At 39.2% G+C, this 18,528-nt stretch overlaps 1 protein-coding gene and 1 long non-coding RNA gene across 10 annotated transcripts in view; one reads left to right on the forward strand and one right to left on the reverse strand.

The window, feature by feature from the left end:
* LOC306830253 overlaps positions 1–18,528 on the forward strand; it is a 35,508-nt gene that overhangs the window by 896 nt on the left and 16,084 nt on the right. The gene's annotated exons all lie outside the window — the stretch shown is intronic.
* On the reverse strand, positions 1,433–18,360 carry scn2b (sodium channel, voltage-gated, type II, beta; the record flags this gene model as incomplete). 3 transcript variants are annotated; one of them, XR_013779940.1, is made up of 6 exons in its annotated part: positions 17,997–18,357; positions 9,620–9,780; positions 9,309–9,522; positions 6,874–7,066; positions 5,622–5,685; positions 1,433–5,386 (listed from the first exon to the last, which is right to left on the reverse strand). XR_013779940.1 is itself a non-coding variant. In XM_079353622.1 (4 exons), exons 1-4 carry the CDS (start codon positions 18,079–18,081, stop codon positions 6,870–6,872), a joined length of 657 nt encoding a protein of 218 aa, XP_079209748.1. In that variant the 5' UTR covers positions 18,082–18,360. The 3 variants fall into 3 exon arrangements, 1 of the variants encoding a protein (XP_079209748.1); XR_013779941.1 differs by lacking the exon at positions 17,997–18,357 and adding an exon at positions 12,437–12,711; XM_079353622.1 differs by lacking the exons at positions 1,433–5,386; positions 5,622–5,685 and having other exon boundaries at positions 6,870–7,066; positions 17,997–18,360.

Consider the following 18,528-nt stretch of genomic DNA (forward strand, 5'->3'; position numbering starts at 1 on the left):
CACCACTGACAGAGACTGCTCCATGTAGGGGGTAAATGTCAGGTGCATGCTTGGAATGTGGAGGCCCCCTGTATAAAAGTGCAAGGCAGCCATTCAGTCATTAAACACACAGCAGTGTACATAACAGCAAGAAGGGTTTGAATCCAACAGCCTGGTCTGGTCTCTCTTGGCATTTCTTTATGTAGATTGCTTGTCTTCCTGTGCACATTCTTCTCTATTTTCAGTGTCACTCTTAAAAGATAACATCAGACTTGGGATTGTAGCAAGTGGTTGGCTGTCTTTAGGCGTTAGCCCTGTGATAGACTGGCCACCAGGAAACCTTAACTCTCTGGGGTCAACGCTGTCGGAAACAACATAAGGAATGCTATCTTTTCATGATCAGCTGAAAAAAACAGAATGGTACAAGCTTACTGCGAAATCCCCTCGCTTTGTCAGCTCAGCACGCGTCTGGAGATACCCTCTGTATGTTTCTGCGACTTCCAGTGGCTTTTCTGTCCTACTGAGAAGATCAGAGTATATTCACTGAGTAGCCAGATGAAATCTTCCAAAAAAAAAAAAAAAAATGTTATCCATGATGATATATGTACACATTTTCGTAAAATAATGTAATTTCTGTTGGCTAGCTCGGCTAACATGGACGCTGCCATTTTGGTTTGGTTTGTTCTTCATTTAGTTTCATGGTGGCTGACTTAAATAGGTGCACATCGCCAACTAGTGTCTCGGAATATGAGGCGTGAGCTATGTGAAACCACTTTACATTAAATGTAAATGAATGAAAAGAAAAACTGTAAATTAATACATTCAAAAATAATAATATATATGTAAAAGAATTACATCTTACTGCTATTGTTTTCTTTAGTCCCTCCCATGTCATTGTTCTGCTCTGTTGACCAATCACATGCTGTATCTGCTATCAGCTGACATGTAAGGGCCAATGGGAAGCCAGTGCAGCCTGAAACATGTGCTTCAGCCTGCTCTAGGCACAGAAATACTACATATAGCACTGTTTTTTATGGATTCATCCCATTCACTATTTTTACCATGCAGCTAAAATAATGTGTATACTGTAATTTGAAATGAATAGATGTGTTTTATACACTTTCTGAGAATTTAACCTACGTTATATTTCAACATTCTGTGAAATTATATTTTGCTTGTATTTTTATTTATGTTGTACAGTAAAAACTACTTGGGACTTCATCTGACATAGTTAGAGGATAGATATGATTCCCAAGGTTGTCCAGAAAACTAGACAGTATTACATGGTTGTGCATTACTTAAGTGAGATTATACAGGCCTTTTTACAGAAGGAGACCAAGCGTTAAATTAATTAAGGGAAAATGCCACAAACTCCATAAGGTTGCACAAAAATAATCAGGTATACTGATACATGAACAAATGGATGGAAAAGAACGAACAAAGAACTATGACATGTTCCTAAAACATCTTTATTCAAAATACATCATGTCATGACAGCTGCCTGTTCAGAGGCAGCACAGTGCAAGCATAAGTTTGGTGTTTGCTAACATCAAAGTGAAAAAAAAGAGCAAATTCAGAGCAAAATCCTATCCAGACTTAAATGAAGCACAATCATAACTCCATCTTTAGATTCAACTTAAATGTTTTTTGTGTTGTATGGTTTCTAATTTAGAGATACACTCCATTTCAAATATCTTTATAGATGTAACTTTAGATGGAAAACCAAACATTGATCTTCATAATATCATGTTATGGGTCAAGCACCTCAAATCCTGCAAATGAAGCATGCATGCTCACACATAGAACCAGAACCTGTGATGGAAACTTTGGCTGTCTCGACCAAAGTAATCTGCAGTTTTGTCAGTGATGTAATTCATCACTCAAAGACCCTGTTACTTGTTGCCCTCTGATGTGCTTTTGGTAGTTACATATATTGCACAGAAACAGTGGTAGAGAAAAAAATATATATGTATGTCAAAAACAACGTGTACATTTTCTTTTTACAACTGTCAAAAACCAGGCTTGGCCAAGTTGGAAGCACTTAGCGCTTGAAACATTACAAGTGAGACATGGATATGAGTTTGTGACACAGCTGGACTGTCATCAACATGGGTAAAACTAGACATTCAGTGGTTACCAACACTCACATGCTGAACCATATGAATTGACATTTTAACAGTGATCAAATATCTAATGTTTTTTTATTATTTTATTTTTTTTTATATATGGTGATCTAAACAAGTGCTTCATAAAAATGCACCACCGATACATTTTCCCATTATATAATTTCACCACCATGCCATGTTTCAATTACAGCGACTCAGCATTCCAATATCATAACAACGTGAGCCTTATGTTTTTCCACAGTTTCATCCACTTCACATGCTCTCCCCGTTGATTTATACAACAATTGGTATGAATAAATGTCCAAAACAATATCTACAACACAAATGTTAAAGTAAAGACATAACTATTGGGAAAGAGCTATGGTGTATGTTTTTTCAGGAGCATTATCTCAAAAGTCTTATTTAAATCTCTGCAAACAGTTCAAGTTAGAGATTAGAGTAAAAAGATGACCCTAACATAGTCTGTGCTGAAAATCCTTTTTCATGATTTAAAATATTGTCTCTCAGTATTTTGCAGGTGTCAGATAAAGCTTATCATAGTGCAATCAATTACCCCTGACAGTCTATACATTTAAGATTCCAGCCATACTTCTAAGCATGTTTTAGATTCACATCTATTTATAATAATCTTGAAAAAAAAATCAAAAATGCTTTGACTGACTCATGTTGTTGTTGTTGTTGTTTTATGCCAAAATAAAAGCGACCTCATTTTTGATATCCTAATGCATTGTTTCACATGCATTCATGGCAATATAATACATTTAACATGCTTCTTTTGACTACAATATAATGATGACATCACGTGTTTCGAGACAGATAAAATAAATTCCCCTTCAGTCCGTCATGAAAACCAACTTATATAACTGTTCTTTTTGGGCAGCATTGTTTAATTCCTACAATTTATATAAAGTTCAACATCAAAGGTTGACACGAGCCTGGATTATGTGATTGTGGATGCAAAGTGCTTATTTGGAATTGTTACTGACATGTGAAGGACAACATTTTGTCATGTAGTCAACCATAATTTTCTTGACTTCACCCCTCGATGGTTTCTGTAATGTGAGGGAGGGGGAAAGGAAGGAGAATGGCTGACGATTTCTCTGCACAAGTATAATTGTACATGTATATTGAATGATCAAAGAAGGGGACCTTCTTTAATCCTACACATATGAGAGGCCTGTATTTAGGCAGGAAAACATGTCACTCATCTCTGATAACCTAAGCCTTGAGCCGTCATATGGATGGATGCTATATTTGACCAGTAAGGGGCAAAGTGCAGATATATTTACATTTGGCAGTGCTGTTCATATAAGTAAATAAATTATCTGAGCTACAAGTTAAACTGGTTAGAAAAACACAACTACATTTCCCTGGGTTTTTTGTTGTTGTTTGTTTTCGGAGCACTTGTAAATTTAGGCAACCTCACTCACTGACCAGAAGAAATGCGGGCTTGCACTTTTCCACACACACGCAAACACACACACAAACACACACACACACGCACACAAATACATTTGTGTGCAAACAAAAATGATGAAGTAGAAAATGCAGATCAGACACAGGCAGCATTAAAACATGATGACGAGGAAGTGGAAAAACACTGATTTAAATGGTCATGTACAATTAGCTGTTAACAAATTAGAGCCCGACAGTATGGATACTGGTATACTGTCTCAGCAACCATGTGTGCAATCTCTTCTTTAATTCATTTACCACTCCCAACATAAAAAAAGTGAGAGTTCATTGTACAGTAATTAACAATGTGGTAAACCACAGAGCTAATGTCATGGGGCTGAACATTCTCACTTTGTCCTGGGCAACACAATGTGAATAATTAATTAATCCAGAATATGATTAAAACGTCACTTTTTTTGGAGGGTAGCGAACTATAGTGCATGGAGCTGTTTCCATGGCTCTGTGAATAATAAAAAAAATATATATATATAACAAATTTCATATGATTATTTAAATCAGTGCTTTTCCAACCATGACAAGCCACATATCTGCTGTGAACACGGTCTTAAAAAACATGGCTGAGTCAAAGAATATTACTTTTCCAGCGTTGGAAGGGAATTACACAGGTGCATGAATGTATATTAACATATACATGACGCTCAAACAGGCAACTCAGAGACATGGACTTAAGGCAGAATAGTTAAATAAACCCACAATGTAAAAATGATAAACATTTGGGTTAATCCGTTGTAATCACTACCACTTACTGTACAAGCTTAGAATGATTCAACTACACAATTCAGTAGGCCCCATGATGCAATCAACAACTATTAAAAGGCTAAATGTGAAAGTCGGAAGTTACCTGTCCTCCTTCATATTGTTAACAGTAAAGAAACGTAAGTGGTGATCTGGTGAAATAGTTGCCATTTAAGTTTAAACACACTTTGACTAGTAGACTGCGGGATAATATTTAGCCATTTTGAAAGTGAGATTCTGCAACAATGCTGAAGCTCAGTAATAAACTCCGCCATCAGCACGTCTTTGTACATTCATATTGACTCCACATTGGCGTAATATTGGTGTCCCAGTCCCTGAATTCACATTTGCGTTACGGCGTTGAGGAAGCGAGACTTGAAGAGAGATTTTCTGGAGCTCCATTTACACACGTGCCTTTCCGTCATGCTATCTTTTAAGTAAAGGCATCATGTTTTCTGTTTGTAACAGACCTTTTCTTTTTTTTTTTTTTTGCCCATATGCAAACCAACACACTGGACACACTGTTTCCTTTATGCTTCTAACTTTTAGACAAGTCCTGACAGAAAGCTACGTGGCATTTTTTGCCTTTTGTTTTGAAGACTCTAAACTCTAAATCTCTGCCTCATGGTAAACTGCATTAATAATGAATCAATGATATATCAAACTTCCGCTGAGAATTAGATACTGCAATATGTTTTTACCATACTCAAACTATACAGTGGTATATATTTTAGGTCCCAATACCCAGCCCTAGTTAGTTGTGCAATTTGCTATGATCCTGGCATTCTCATAATAAAAAGGGATTCTAATAGTTTGAAATTGACTTGCAGCTACAGTATGTATGAAATGTTATGTTTGAAAAGTAAGTTGCAGAAAACGTTTTCCTGGCCTATTCGCGGCAGAACGACCCACCTCACACAGACAAATAGAAATACCCTCACACACATAGAAACATTCAGTACACTCTTACTCACACACACACACACACACATGCAGAATGAATGGAAGAATCAGTGCAGGATGATTCAAGCTGTGGTTACGACAGATCTTCAGGAAGGGGGTGCGCATGTCTGAAAGAAAATAAAGAAACAGAGACACAATCATTTGAATTAAACTTGTTTTATGTTTAGGTGCCCCACTCATTTATGTTCTCAAGGGAAGCCATTAGGTAGAGATCTGCTTGCGTTGCTATACTGCTGTTGATTTCAAATAAACTGTATTCACAGAAGCATCTCTGTCATTTCTCCAAATCCATTAAAGCTGGATGACTGACTACAGGACTGACTGGTTCAATCAAACACTTACCTGGTGAGGTGTTATGAATGAGCGCTCCGCAGGCTGCTGATCCAGATGACCCAGCTATGGTTGTCTATCAAAAAAATAATATAAGATGTACAATAAACACAACTGTAGATTAGGTTTCAGTCGACAATGGGGGTTGGAGGTTAGTAAGTCTGTGACGCTTATTGAGTAGAGTTGCGAGTTGTGTAGCTTAAAAACATCGTTTACTGTATCTGATACTGGTGTCAGTCAAAGCCCTTATTCCAGCCTCTGTCGGAAACCGTGAATTTCAGATGATCTCTCTTTTATGGTGCGTTCCATTTACCTTGGAAGTCGAATCTCGGAGCTGGGAATGACGCCACATTCGAGTCAACCACGTTTCAGTTGCAAGTTAAACAAGCAACACACAATTTGTTGATAAAACCTGACAGCAGGTTCTGGCCAAGTCTCGCAAAGTTCTCATAACGTCTCATTCAGAGCAGCAGGAAACCAGGTCCAGCGATTACGTCAACAACTGTGCTTCTTTCTTCTTTTTTTTAAAAGTATGAACATCCAACATCGTTAAGTGATCACAAAATATGGATCGGTATCATCGATCTCCTTTTAGCATCTCAAGCTTAAATTTGTCGAAATTGAAATGTATCTTCAGTCTGTATGTTTACGTCTTAGGATACGGTAAATCCTAATGATGGTGATTGTTGGTCTGGCCTTTAAGATGTAGATTATGAGGACCAGTATTGAGTTAATGAACGCCTGATTAAATTAAGTATCTCACCTTCTGTTGCCGTCTGGTATACGACTCCTAATTAAGATGCTTTTGATTCCTTTTGTGATATGCAGCTTATTTTGGTATGTTGCTGCTGCTCTACTGGTGGCTATGGCACAAATAAATTAATTAATTTGTGCTTGATTATATGTTTTTTTTATTTAACTATTTATTAGGGAATCATTGGGGCAACACTGAGCTACTGTTACAGAAGCTAATGCCTTTAAGGAGTGAAGCAGTGGCAATATTTTGTTTAATATCTGGCACACAGTGATGACGTCTCATGTTTTACCAGTAGAACCCTCCGGGGAAGAAATGGGGGAGTGTTATTTGCTGGTACTAAAAGGACATGACAGTGACATGTTTAAGTTGCATATGCCAGTATGCAGTAGACAGGCGGTAAGCTGCCATAAAGAATCAGCTTGTTCCATTAAAACACGAGTGACACACCACTCCAGTGCTAGTGGCAGGTCCTGCTTGAGGAAGCAATGATACGGTTAGATTTCTTACTTGGTTCCCTCCTCTGCAACACCTTCAGCCTCCAGCTTTCCTTCTTCTTCCATCTTCTCCTCGGAAATCAGTTCTTGTTTCCGGTGACGACGGAGGCATTTCACTACCACCATGGAAAGGATCAGGAGAGCTAATGCTCCACCCACTGAGGCCCCTATTGCAACTGCAATGGTTGAATCTCTTGGAGGAGGAACTGTAAGGAGAAGAGAGGGTTAAATAGTCTGTTGACAAAAAAGATGGAGTCAAACGCAATGCTGGCTAAAAGCTCTACGAGGCTGATTAAACAGAGTGGAAAGAAGGGAAGTGGTGCTGAGTTAGCCTCATAGGGGAGCGTGTGTGCGTGTGAGTGGAAAAAAAAAAGAAGAAGAAAAAAAACTGCCTGGGACTTGGTTCGAGCTCTTGTTGGTCATTAATAAGTAAAAAGCTGACTCATCACCAGTAGGTACTCACGCTCAAGGACACTCACACACAAACAAACCATTTTAATCGATTGTATAACGTTGATCCTTAAAGCAGAGTGTTAAAGAACTAGAATCTAGAATCTATTGCACTGCAGAAAACAATGAAATCACAATAACATTTACACCATAAGAACTGATTCTGGATCATGTTCATATCACGGTTTCAAACTAAATTTTGATTTCAAAATACCCCTTGTGTCAATTTTTAGCTTGCATCAGCATGTGCACATTTTAGCGAGTGTAAACAGCTGATTGTGCAAAGCCACAAAAGACGTTTGTAGCAAAATACAAACTGACTTACAATCAAGAGCTGTGACTAGATTATTCCGCCAATCCCTTGACAGACATTATGGTATTCCAAGAAAAAATACATTATGAAGTCCATTAATGGACATCATTGGATAGTGATCGGGATATTGCACTGATTAGCATCTTTTTCATGGGTACACTGGAAAAACACTGAAACAGGAAGTAACAGAGGAATAGCTCTTGCATCCCTTACATGTTTGTTTCACCGTTAATGTGAATGAAAATTAAAAAACAAAAACAGACATCCCTCAAATGGGAGCTGGATCTGTAGTGTCAGGAAGAGCATGTTGGCTCGACACCCATCTATCCATTTTCTGCCGCTTATCCGGCGCCGGGTCGCGGGGGCAGCAGTCTAAGCAGAGACACCCAGACTTCCCTCACCCAAGACACCTCCTCCAGCTCTTCCGGTGGGACCCCGAGGCGTTCCCAAGCCAGCCGAGAGACATAGTCTCTCCAGCGTGTCCTGGGTCTACCCCGAGGCCTCCTCCCGGAGGGACATGCCCGAAACACCTCCCTAGGGAGGCGTCCAGGGGGCATCCGGACCAGATTCCTGAGCTCGACACGTCACTTAAAAAAAATCCTTAAAACGGGAGCTTCTTTGTGCGCGGATCTTGTTTTGCTTTCTTTACCTCACCGTCTTTTATAGCCAAATATTGAAACACCTGATGCTTAATGTAGAAAAACACGCCATCAAAAATCCACTTTCTAAGTTTTGTTTATGCTAATATGAGCTAAAATGTAGTCAGGCAATATAATGTTTAAGACAAGGATTTAGTTTTTAAATACATAGGGCCAGATACACAAAAGTATTGCAAAGCTTTTGCAGGTGCTAAACCTGTGCAAATAAGAGAAAAAGATAGAATGTAATCCACAAAGTGCATGCAAAGGTTGAACCGTGCAAACCACAACAGATAGTGCCCTTGGTAAATTCGGGACTATTTAAATACCAGTGCTAATTCCCACAAACATTTACAGCATTTAGCCATTTACCAACTGAAAGTCCAGTGTATTTAAGGATCACATGCCTCTCCTTTTTGTCTCTCTCCGCTGACAGAAATATACATAAGAGGACAGCACATTGCACTTAGCTGCGGTAACTGTAGCACAGTATTTGTTGGAGATATTATAGGCAAGCTTTCCAGTGACTAGAAAAACTGTGACCTGAAAAAGTCTGGAACTTTAACGCTGGGGTATTAATAGCACTAATATAACCACATAATCAGCAACTCAACACTTAATCCATAATTTGTGGAGAGGTTTGGAGCTGTCGCACGCCTGTGTTTTTTCTTCAAGGTGCCCTTGCGTGCTCCATTCAGAGAGGAAGCTTTGTTTTGAACAGTGGCATCAAAATAAACCATGAACAAATTTCCCCTCCCCTCCTAGTTCATCATCTTGGACAAAACAGTATCTGGTGCAGACAGCTTTTTTTTTTTTTCACAATACGAAAAAAAAAAAAAAAAAGAGGCCACTGAGCAGAGTAGGAAGCTTTGTCAACATGTAAGCTCCAGCATATAAGTAGTGCAAATTGTTTCGTGGATAGGATGCTTAAACAGGGCAGAATGTTTGCGCTATTTCTGCACAATTCATGGTGATATTAGCAGGAGCAATCTTTGTTTGTGGATCTGGGCCTAGGTGTTTAGTCATTTCAGACAGTAAGTTACTTACGTTCCTTGACAACATTGAGCTCTATGACACCAAGTCCTTGGATGCGGTCTGGAGGGTTTCGCACATAGCATCTGTAAAACCCCTTATCCTCCATCTGAACATCTGAAAGAGTTATTGACAGGTCGTTCTTCTCCAGGATCCCAACAAACGAGACCCTATCTCCAAAGCGGTCTGAGCGTAGAACCATTCCTTTTTTCCGAAAGTATGTCATAAACTATGGATGAAGAGAGAGAGAGAAAGAGAGTTCATAAGATTTTAAGATGTAGGCCCAGCACGCTATAGTTGTTTGGGATGAAGACAAGACATTTTACCATTTCTTCTGTGTCATTAACTGATTCTTGGTAGGTCCAGTTCATGGCAAACTTAGTCGCATCCATCTTGTAGCAGGATGTAAATGTGCAGGGGATTTTGACTGTGGTTCCATTGAGAACATTTATTTTATTGGGCATCAACACATCCATGCATGAACAACCTGTGAATGAAAATAAACCAAGGTTTAAAAGTGTTCTACCAATACTAATGAGAGAGCTAAGCTGCAAGGAGGGAAGCATATCTGACTCGTGTATCAATGGATTTGAACAAACTGAAAGACAAACACAGTAGACTGTATTTTAACATGAAGTAAAAAAAAAAAAAGCATGTAAATGACAGTAATCAAAATAAAAGTACTAAAGTATTTATTGTAAATTCTGCAGGTTCAGATATTTCATGGCTCCATGTTAAACCGAACATACTGCCAATCAGACAGAATTTTCTGAACAGCTGAAAAATTCAGTACATCAGCTGCTTTAGTCTGCCAGTTTGTAGCGAGGATGGGGGAGTCCACGGTACTGCTGACTCATCTTCCACACTTCGTCTGGAAGGCGCTGTCTTTCAGGCTGACATTCCCACCAGATGATTGTTGATAAAGATTCATACCAGCTACATGCTTAATAGTTCCAGAAATGTCTTTGTAAAACATAGTTAGCAGAAAGGAAGGGGTGGCCTCAACCCTACATCTGTTTCTTGTGCCGTGCCCGTAGTTCACTATAAAACATCTTCTTGGTCTAGAGATTGAAAGGCACACAAAAAACGTTATTTGATTTGGACAGGTACACTAAGCCATTGCATCTGTAGAGGGTAGCATCCACCTCGAACAAGAGTTACAGATTTGAAAACCTACTATGGGATTACATAATGTAGCAGGTAAGCTAGTATACTGGATATTTGAATAGATTTGCACCATTTACATGATGTGGTTACCCTAGCCTTTAATCAATCAAATCAAATTTTTATGCGTTTAGCGTCAATTCATTACAAGTATTATCTCAAGACACTTTACAAAAAGCAGGTAGAGGACCTTCCTCTTTGTCTGTTAACATTACAAACAAGCAGGTAAAGATACCATGCTCATTGTTATGTTTACAAAAAGAAGGTAAAAGACCTTACTTATTGCTATATTACAAGAGCCTAGCTTAATCTGTCATAGCGTGGCAAGAAAAAACTTTTCTTTAACAGGCAGAAATCTTCAACAGACCCGAGCTCAGGACAGAACAGTCGTCTGCTGAACTGCACTGGGCTTGAAAATGGGGGGAGATGGGACAAGATGCAGAAAGAAGGATAGGATAGGAAAAAGGGGGGGGGGGGATTGGTTGTTTGGGCAGGACATCCTCACCAACAGTCAACAGGCCTTGAAGCCAGACAACATTTGTGTTCAGGCTTTTACTCGGTCTCGCTCTTATGAAACTTAAATGTCAAACCCCCGTTTTTGAAATGGTTTGAATAAACATATGTAGAAATCCCTCATTGTGGGCAACCTCAAAATGTACTGTTGAGTTGAGTGTAAATTAGTTTTGGGGCCCTTCATTTTAATTTTTTAATTTTCCTATTACTCACGAATCACAATTAATTAAACTAACTGGAAAAAAAAAAAAAAACACCAAGACTTAAGGTAGGCAGAACTAAGATGTCATTCTTTACTGGTCTTTGAACTTTGATATGGCACTAACAGGCAAGTGGCTACCTCCAATGTAAAAAAAAAAAAAAATGAAGCTGATGCAGACGTGCAAAAAACTGCAGTTCATCAAGTGTCCACTTGAGTCTGGCTGCAAAAGCACTAGAAGTCACATCCAACCTTATTTAAAAAATAAACAAAAAACGGCCATTTTCAATTTCTTTGACACATTTTACATTATTTTATGAAGCCTTTAGACATATTCATAGATCGGACTGATCATAATGCACATTGTCGCTGTGTGCTGTTGACCGAAAGTTAGTTTGAGACAGCAGATCTAATATGCTGACTGCCATCTATTGGCTTCAAAAGTCCGCTTCAGAGACCCACTGGTGATGTCACTGAGAGTATGTCCACATGGTATACAGTCCAAGACATATAGACATGTAGCCCATGTGTTGGGGCAATCTGGTTTTCAAAACATGTTGCTTGATAGGAGGAGTACGTTTATTTTGTTATGTCAAGTTTAGTTTAGAGTGACTGCAACCATTACTGTTCAAAATAGGAAGAATATGCAGGATAGGAAATTCTAAAAAAAGAAAAAAAAGAAGCCCATTTCTTTTTTCTTAAGATCACTATTTTAAATGTACTGTGAAAACCAGAGCATGTAAATGATTGAACTATAGGTCTTGAATTATATTCAAATATATCAAGTTTCCTACTGCTGTCTAACTGGACGACTCAGCACGGGCTTGTACTCCCCAGACATAATCTGTGCCTCTTTCTCTATATGCGTGTGTGTGTGTGTGTGTGTGTGTGTGTGTGTGTGTGTTTGTGTGACGGGACTCTGCACCATTCTCTTCTCCGCAGTCGGGTGTTTCTGGCTCCCTTCCCACTGCTGCTGCACCACTCCACAGGCCTGCCTCTCTGCACCACACACATATACACACACACACACACACATTTGCCCATGCACTTTTAACATCTCCTCCCATCACCCATATGTATAATTTACACAGATAAGCACACCCAATTTTCCACTGCACACAGTCCACCCAAGTCAGGTGGCCTGTCATGCAGAGTCCTGCTTTCTCGCACACACATAAAAGCACAAGCAGACGCAAACCCCTTGCACTGTCAGCAGTGAGCTAAGCATGCTAGCTGTGCTAAGTCAATGTCATCCCTGCATACTGACCTGTGTGTATGCAGAGCTGACATAGAGACATCTTTTCTGAGACCGTCACACATCTCACTCACACACGGAAGCACTGTACGATCATATCTAACGTCGCTTTTCTAACCCAGACACAGATACACAGTTTGATAGCATGCCCCTGCTGACTCAGCAGTGCCGTGGATAGCGGGAAAGAGAAGCAGATGCAGAATTGCTCACAAATGAAATACTGCAGTGAAGCCACCTCACGCAACTCCTCCCTCTCGTTGCCCCTCCCCTCCCCTCTCCCATCTCTGTTCACCTCTCTTGCCTTCTCTCACGCTTTTTTTTTTTTCTTTCCAGAATCCCCATTCTCGCCCACCCCCTCTTCTAGCCTTAAAATCACAGTTCTCATTGTCCTCACATCCCCAAATTCTATGGAATGCCGCCTCACTCCATTCACGCTGTTATCTTCACAAGGTCATAGCGGGGGAAAAAAAAAAAAAAAGGTAAGACGTAGGTACAGTAGGTCTGTTACGTCATCACTCCTGTGTCCTCCCGATCCCTCTCGTCCAACTCTACAACACGTGACCACCTTCCTATTAACTTTTAAACACATAATCCTAAACCAAAAACATTACACAGTTTATCTAGTAGGGCGGGAGAATGCATCAAAAATTAATCGACATTCAGAACCTATAATCGACGATGATTTTCTACTGTAAAACTAAAATGTGTCTTTTTCATTTCAAGCGCTGCTTTGATTTCAGTTTTTAAATATTTCATAAATGACCACTAAATAGTTCATCAGCTATGCACTCTGTCATTAGAAACAAGATCGCAGCTTTACAGCAACAGTCGAGGGCAAGTCACTGAAAAAAAAACAAAAAAGTAAATAATTGTTCAGTAATTCTAATCGAGGCAACATCATTACCAATCGTGGTCATTTTGTGAGGTCACATGGCCCAGCCCTAATACCTACTGTAAATGTAATGGAATCTACTGAGTATTTCCTGAGTAAGAAGTGAAAGAAAGCAGGGACAGGCCAAGAGTTGGTTCAGCAGTTAGTTTTATGTTTGAGGAATGAAACACTCAGTGTCTCAATTTGGATTGAAAAAAGATTAAAGCAATGGATAACTTGGAGTTGGAGAGGGATTATGGTGGACATTGTCAATAAGGTGCATTTCTCCATTTCGATTCCACAAAATGTGGCTAAAACCCATTTTATTATGTTGGAAATGTTCAATATTTCACAATAACTCTCCTGCCCGTTCAGTGAGTTGTCTATGTCGTGTCATTGAAAAGAGTTTGTTGAATCCACTGAAGACACAATATGGAAAATCTCCCTCGTGAAGGTTGCTTGTAAAATTGATTCTAAGCTGCTTTGGTCACACTCTAATGACTGCATCTGAGTATTTAGAGGATATACCTATTTTTCTAGACTAGACCTGAATAGATGTAAAGTTATTAGCAGTATTACCACATACTTGCTTCAGTGTTGAGGATAGTTCTATGAGAAGAGTTACTCCTGAGTGGTTTAATGGGGGTTAAAACCAGTGCTCCTTCTTGTTTTGAGTGTTTTTCTCTATGTGTGTGTGTGTGTGTTTATCAAACTGGGACCCTCCTTGAACGTTTTAAAGAACATATGATCATTCAGATTAAAGGCTGTGCTCTTTCTTCTTCACCAAACTCCCTGCGAAGTCTCGACTCTGCTCTTAAACTGGTCCCAATCGTGAATTCAATACGTGTCCCGCAGGATTACATTTGGCTTAATGACAATGCAGCACATGGACTTAATCAGTCACATGACATCCGATCGCTTCCGGTGTTAAAACATGCTATAGCATTCCAAGCTCTTCTCACAAGAGCAGACGTTGCTGTTTAATAGCTTTCATTTCTGCTGCTGTCTGGCATCTGAATGATTGATTTCCTGTGAGAACTGAGAAGTGTTACCATTTACAAGTTGCAATTGACAATGAGGTGTTCTGATGATTTGACACTAATTTGAGGGATAGTCAGCTGCCGCAGGCGGTATGTCTCAGTAAGCCAGAAAAAAAGGCCCTATTTTCTTGTCAAACATTAACACTGGTAAAGTGTGTTTCTCTTGACACTATATGCACACAACTTGTAAAGGGAAGGGGGGGGGGAAACGTTTTAAGGATGATGTGTTGACCTTTGCATTTTACCTCCTAATTCCTAAGCCCTTGCCTTGTTGAGTGGTGAATCAGGTACAGTATGTTCTGCACTGCTTTGGCTTAGCTCTAGTGCCCCCTTCTTTTGACAAAGCAACATTGCATCTTGCCCACTGCAGCATTCTGTGCAGCTAGCCATACAGTCCAGCTATAAACATCAATATGACACAGATCCGTTACGTTCAGAGCAGTTGCAGGGAGTCATGTGGGCTAGAAAAGCTTTACTCTGACTATACATGATTCCTATCAGACTTGGAACCCAGCAAAGAAAAACAGAAACTGTACTGTGTCAGCCTGCAGCACCTGTGTTACTGTCATGAAAGCAATATGTGAACACTGATAATATACGAAACAAGCAATCATGTTAGCACATTCAGAGATGCTTTAAACAGGTGAACTGACATCACTGTCCCTCCTCTGCATAGATATGATAATGTCCCTGCTTGATTTACAATCACTAAAAAAAAACCCTACAACATGGAAATGATTGACTTGATGTTGTTCTCCAGCTCCCTCCACGTTCTGCATTATTGACAGTTGTGCTTCTTTATGCAGAGCATCAAAGTCTGATTGCTTTAACTTGGAGTATTGATCATTGTAGCTTTCAGAAAGCACTCAGGCTTTTAGTAAAATCTACACATACAAGTAGTGAGACTGGCCAAATGTCTGGTTTTGTCTCTGTGGACATTTAAGATTCTGTATCAGCATAATTATTGTTAGTATCAATGAATAAGTAACTGATGGGATAAGTATTTAAAACAGTTGAGTTAAAATAGTTTTAGATTAGTCAACTTTAAGTTCACTGCACAGATAGACTTGAAAACTCTGGACAGTAATCTGAAGGGAGATAATGTGTCTATGAAGGGGGAAACAACAGCAGCACTCGAACATTTTTAAAACAATTATAATTAGAAATGTGTTTAATGCCAGGAGATACATTCTTGTAGAGCATTTCTGCACAAAAGCCTGTGTGTAGAGGATGGTCAGTGAAAAGAGTTAGTGGTGGGGACGCCGATAGCGCAGTGGCACTGTGTAAAGGGAAGGGGAAACTCATGTATTGAGGCCCAGTCCTCACGCGGGCTTCGCGTCAGGCCTGTGGCGATCCTTCCCGCATGTCTCTCCCCACCTTCCTACCCTATCCACTGTCCTCCACTCTAATTAAGGCTATAAAATGCCTAAAAATAAATCTTAAAGAAAAAAAAAGATTTAGTGGCGAGCAAAAAGCCAGTATTCTCTTCTAAAAGGTTGTTAAAATATACACAATTTCACATTTTTATCCAAACCAGGATTTACTACATCAGCAGTCCTAGCAAACAAGTCAAATAAGTGTTGTTTCATTTTTAAACTTCTTTTGAAGGTTTTAAATTTATAATGTGAATTGTGTAACATCCAGTTTTCTTGGATAAAATGACACATTGTGTAACACATGCAATTCAAAACAAACGTTTAAAAAGACAGTGTATATGAGTTCAGGAAAAAAAAAAAACAGTTTCAGCCTTGTGACAATTATTATGAATAACTCATGACAAGGTTTATTTAGCTTTTGAAATTAGAGAATAGTCTCAGCCCAGATGTGATTATATATCAAACTGAGTTCATCAGAGTTGTTTAAATTAATGATCCAATCAGACAATGTATGGCTTTTTGATGGGAGACAAATTGTACCATCTGACAAATGTGATGTCGTAGAAAGAAAAAACATTTATATTTGAAGAAATAGAATTGTAAAATAAAAAAGTTCATAACGAGTACAATCAAATGTCTTCTTTAATTCAGTTTTCTCTCTCGTCACACTAGCTCTTAAATGATTCATCTGCGGTCATTAATGCCTCTATAGGATTGCTGTTAAAATCTCGGGTGTTGCTGCCCTCTAGTGTCTGTACTCCTTAAGTGGAACCATTGGGAGTAAAGCTAAATTATTGATGGACATACAGATTATGGTGGGAAACATTCCTTCATGGATTCTGCAGGATTGTATAAGCGTACTGACAGACCTGTGGTCAGGCAAACAGCACGGCTGTAAAGCAGGAAGTGGCAAACAACCATCCCAACTGATGGCGATCTCTGTTTTCTTTTTGTGAGGTATCTTAATGTGAAAGCACATTGTAAAATATAGCTAATGTACATTTAATAAATATGTATCTTAGTAAGATAAGCTATAAATATTAGACTGCAGAGATGATCCATTTAGCAGATGGAACAGCAGCAATAGTATCTCTCCTCTAGCCCACAGACAACAATCAACCTTTGGGTTTGTATTTTAAGCTGAAAAAAAAAAAAAGCACAGTTGCTGACACAATCTACAAAAACACTGGTATGAGATCCCAATAAAAACTTTTAAATAGTGAACTGCAATGTGATGATAAGTGAGAAATTAATACGAGTTTTTTGCTTGTATGTTGATGTAAGCTATTGGCTAATTTGAAAATGTTAACTTAAAAGAAAATGCACCAAAGCTCCTTCTACATTTCAGAGGATTTGAATGCAGAATGCTATTGGCTAGAATGAGCTCTCATTTATGTTGGATTCAGTGTTGTTCATTGTTTCATATTGCTTCGATAAGAATTTGATTTACTGTATTTTAGTGCAACAAAGGTAATCAGGTAGGTAGAGAGTAAGTCGGCTACCATATGTTATGTAAAGCAGAATGGGTTTGTTTGTGTTTAGTGGCTTTCAGCTGAATCACTGATGCTCTGCTTTGATCAGATGTGGGTCACGCCTACTGGAGGCCCTTTTCTCATCTGGTAGCTTCCTTTTTTTCTCTGCGAATAATCATGACCCAGTCTGGGTTTGATAGTATACATTTGCACTTGTTACCTGCTGCATAGAATCATAAACATAAATACAACTAGTTATTTTGATATGGTATGTCTCCTATTGAATACCAGGCCTATAGATAACCAGCACATTGTTAGCACCTGAGTCAAGGCCTTTATTTTGACATATCAATCACAGCAACCATAACACTGACTCACACACCCCCTGTAATGTACACTATCATTCTGCAGGTGGACCAAGCCAATATTTATTTTTATGCAGTGCATCACAATCCCGTTTAAAGGATGTGATACACTGGGGCAATGATTTGGCTGTCAACAGAAATAACGTGGAGAGCAGAGTGGATTTAATCTATCGCGATGTCTTAAAGCCACAAACAACTGAGGAAAGTCCAAACATATGTTTTTTTGTTTTTTCTCCACGGTTCTTGTCAGCAGGGGAAATGCTGTAGCCTAGTAACAATTATTGTGGGTAGACTATCTTATGTGTCTCTCTCTTAAGCTCTCCATCACACGCACAAACGCAACACGAGAGAAATGGGGAACAATGTGGCAGTTTGCAGTGGCCATAATTGAACCGTTGTTTCTCGTATCAATGTGCATCGATCGGTTTGGTTGTTATTTGTGTCTTACCGGAGAGCGAGAGCAGCAGCACGAGCAGAGCCGCACTCACTGACAGCTGAACGCCACCGCTCATCTTCAACGCGCGTGAACACATCTTCTGTTCTTCTTCTTTGTTTGTGGATTAAAAAAAAATAAAAATACGTAGTCTACTTCCGAAAAAAAAATAATTTAGAAACAAAGAGCAAGCGTGTAACGCTTGGGTGCGTTAAAATGCTAAAAACAGTAGGGTTTTTTTGTTGTTGTTTTAGAGGCAGGACATGGCTGGCAGTGTCTGTAGCCGTATGACGGTTGATCTCATGGATGTCGGTTTGTTTGCGATGGAGGAAGGCGGGGCGGTCCAGGTGGGAGGCTACAAGAGCTACAATGAGATGGAGCAGGGACGTGCATTTACGGGGACAGGGAATCAAAATTCCCAAAATAGTATTAAAAAAATAAATAAATAAATGAATAAATCCAACCTTTGTTCATCTGAGAGTAACTTGAAAAAATTAAATTGGCCAAGAGGTACATGCATCACATTGCTTGCATTTATTTTACATTG

This window comes from Symphodus melops (genome assembly GCF_947650265.1).
Source record: "Symphodus melops genome assembly, chromosome: 10".
NCBI lineage: Eukaryota > Metazoa > Chordata > Actinopteri > Labriformes > Labridae > Symphodus > Symphodus melops.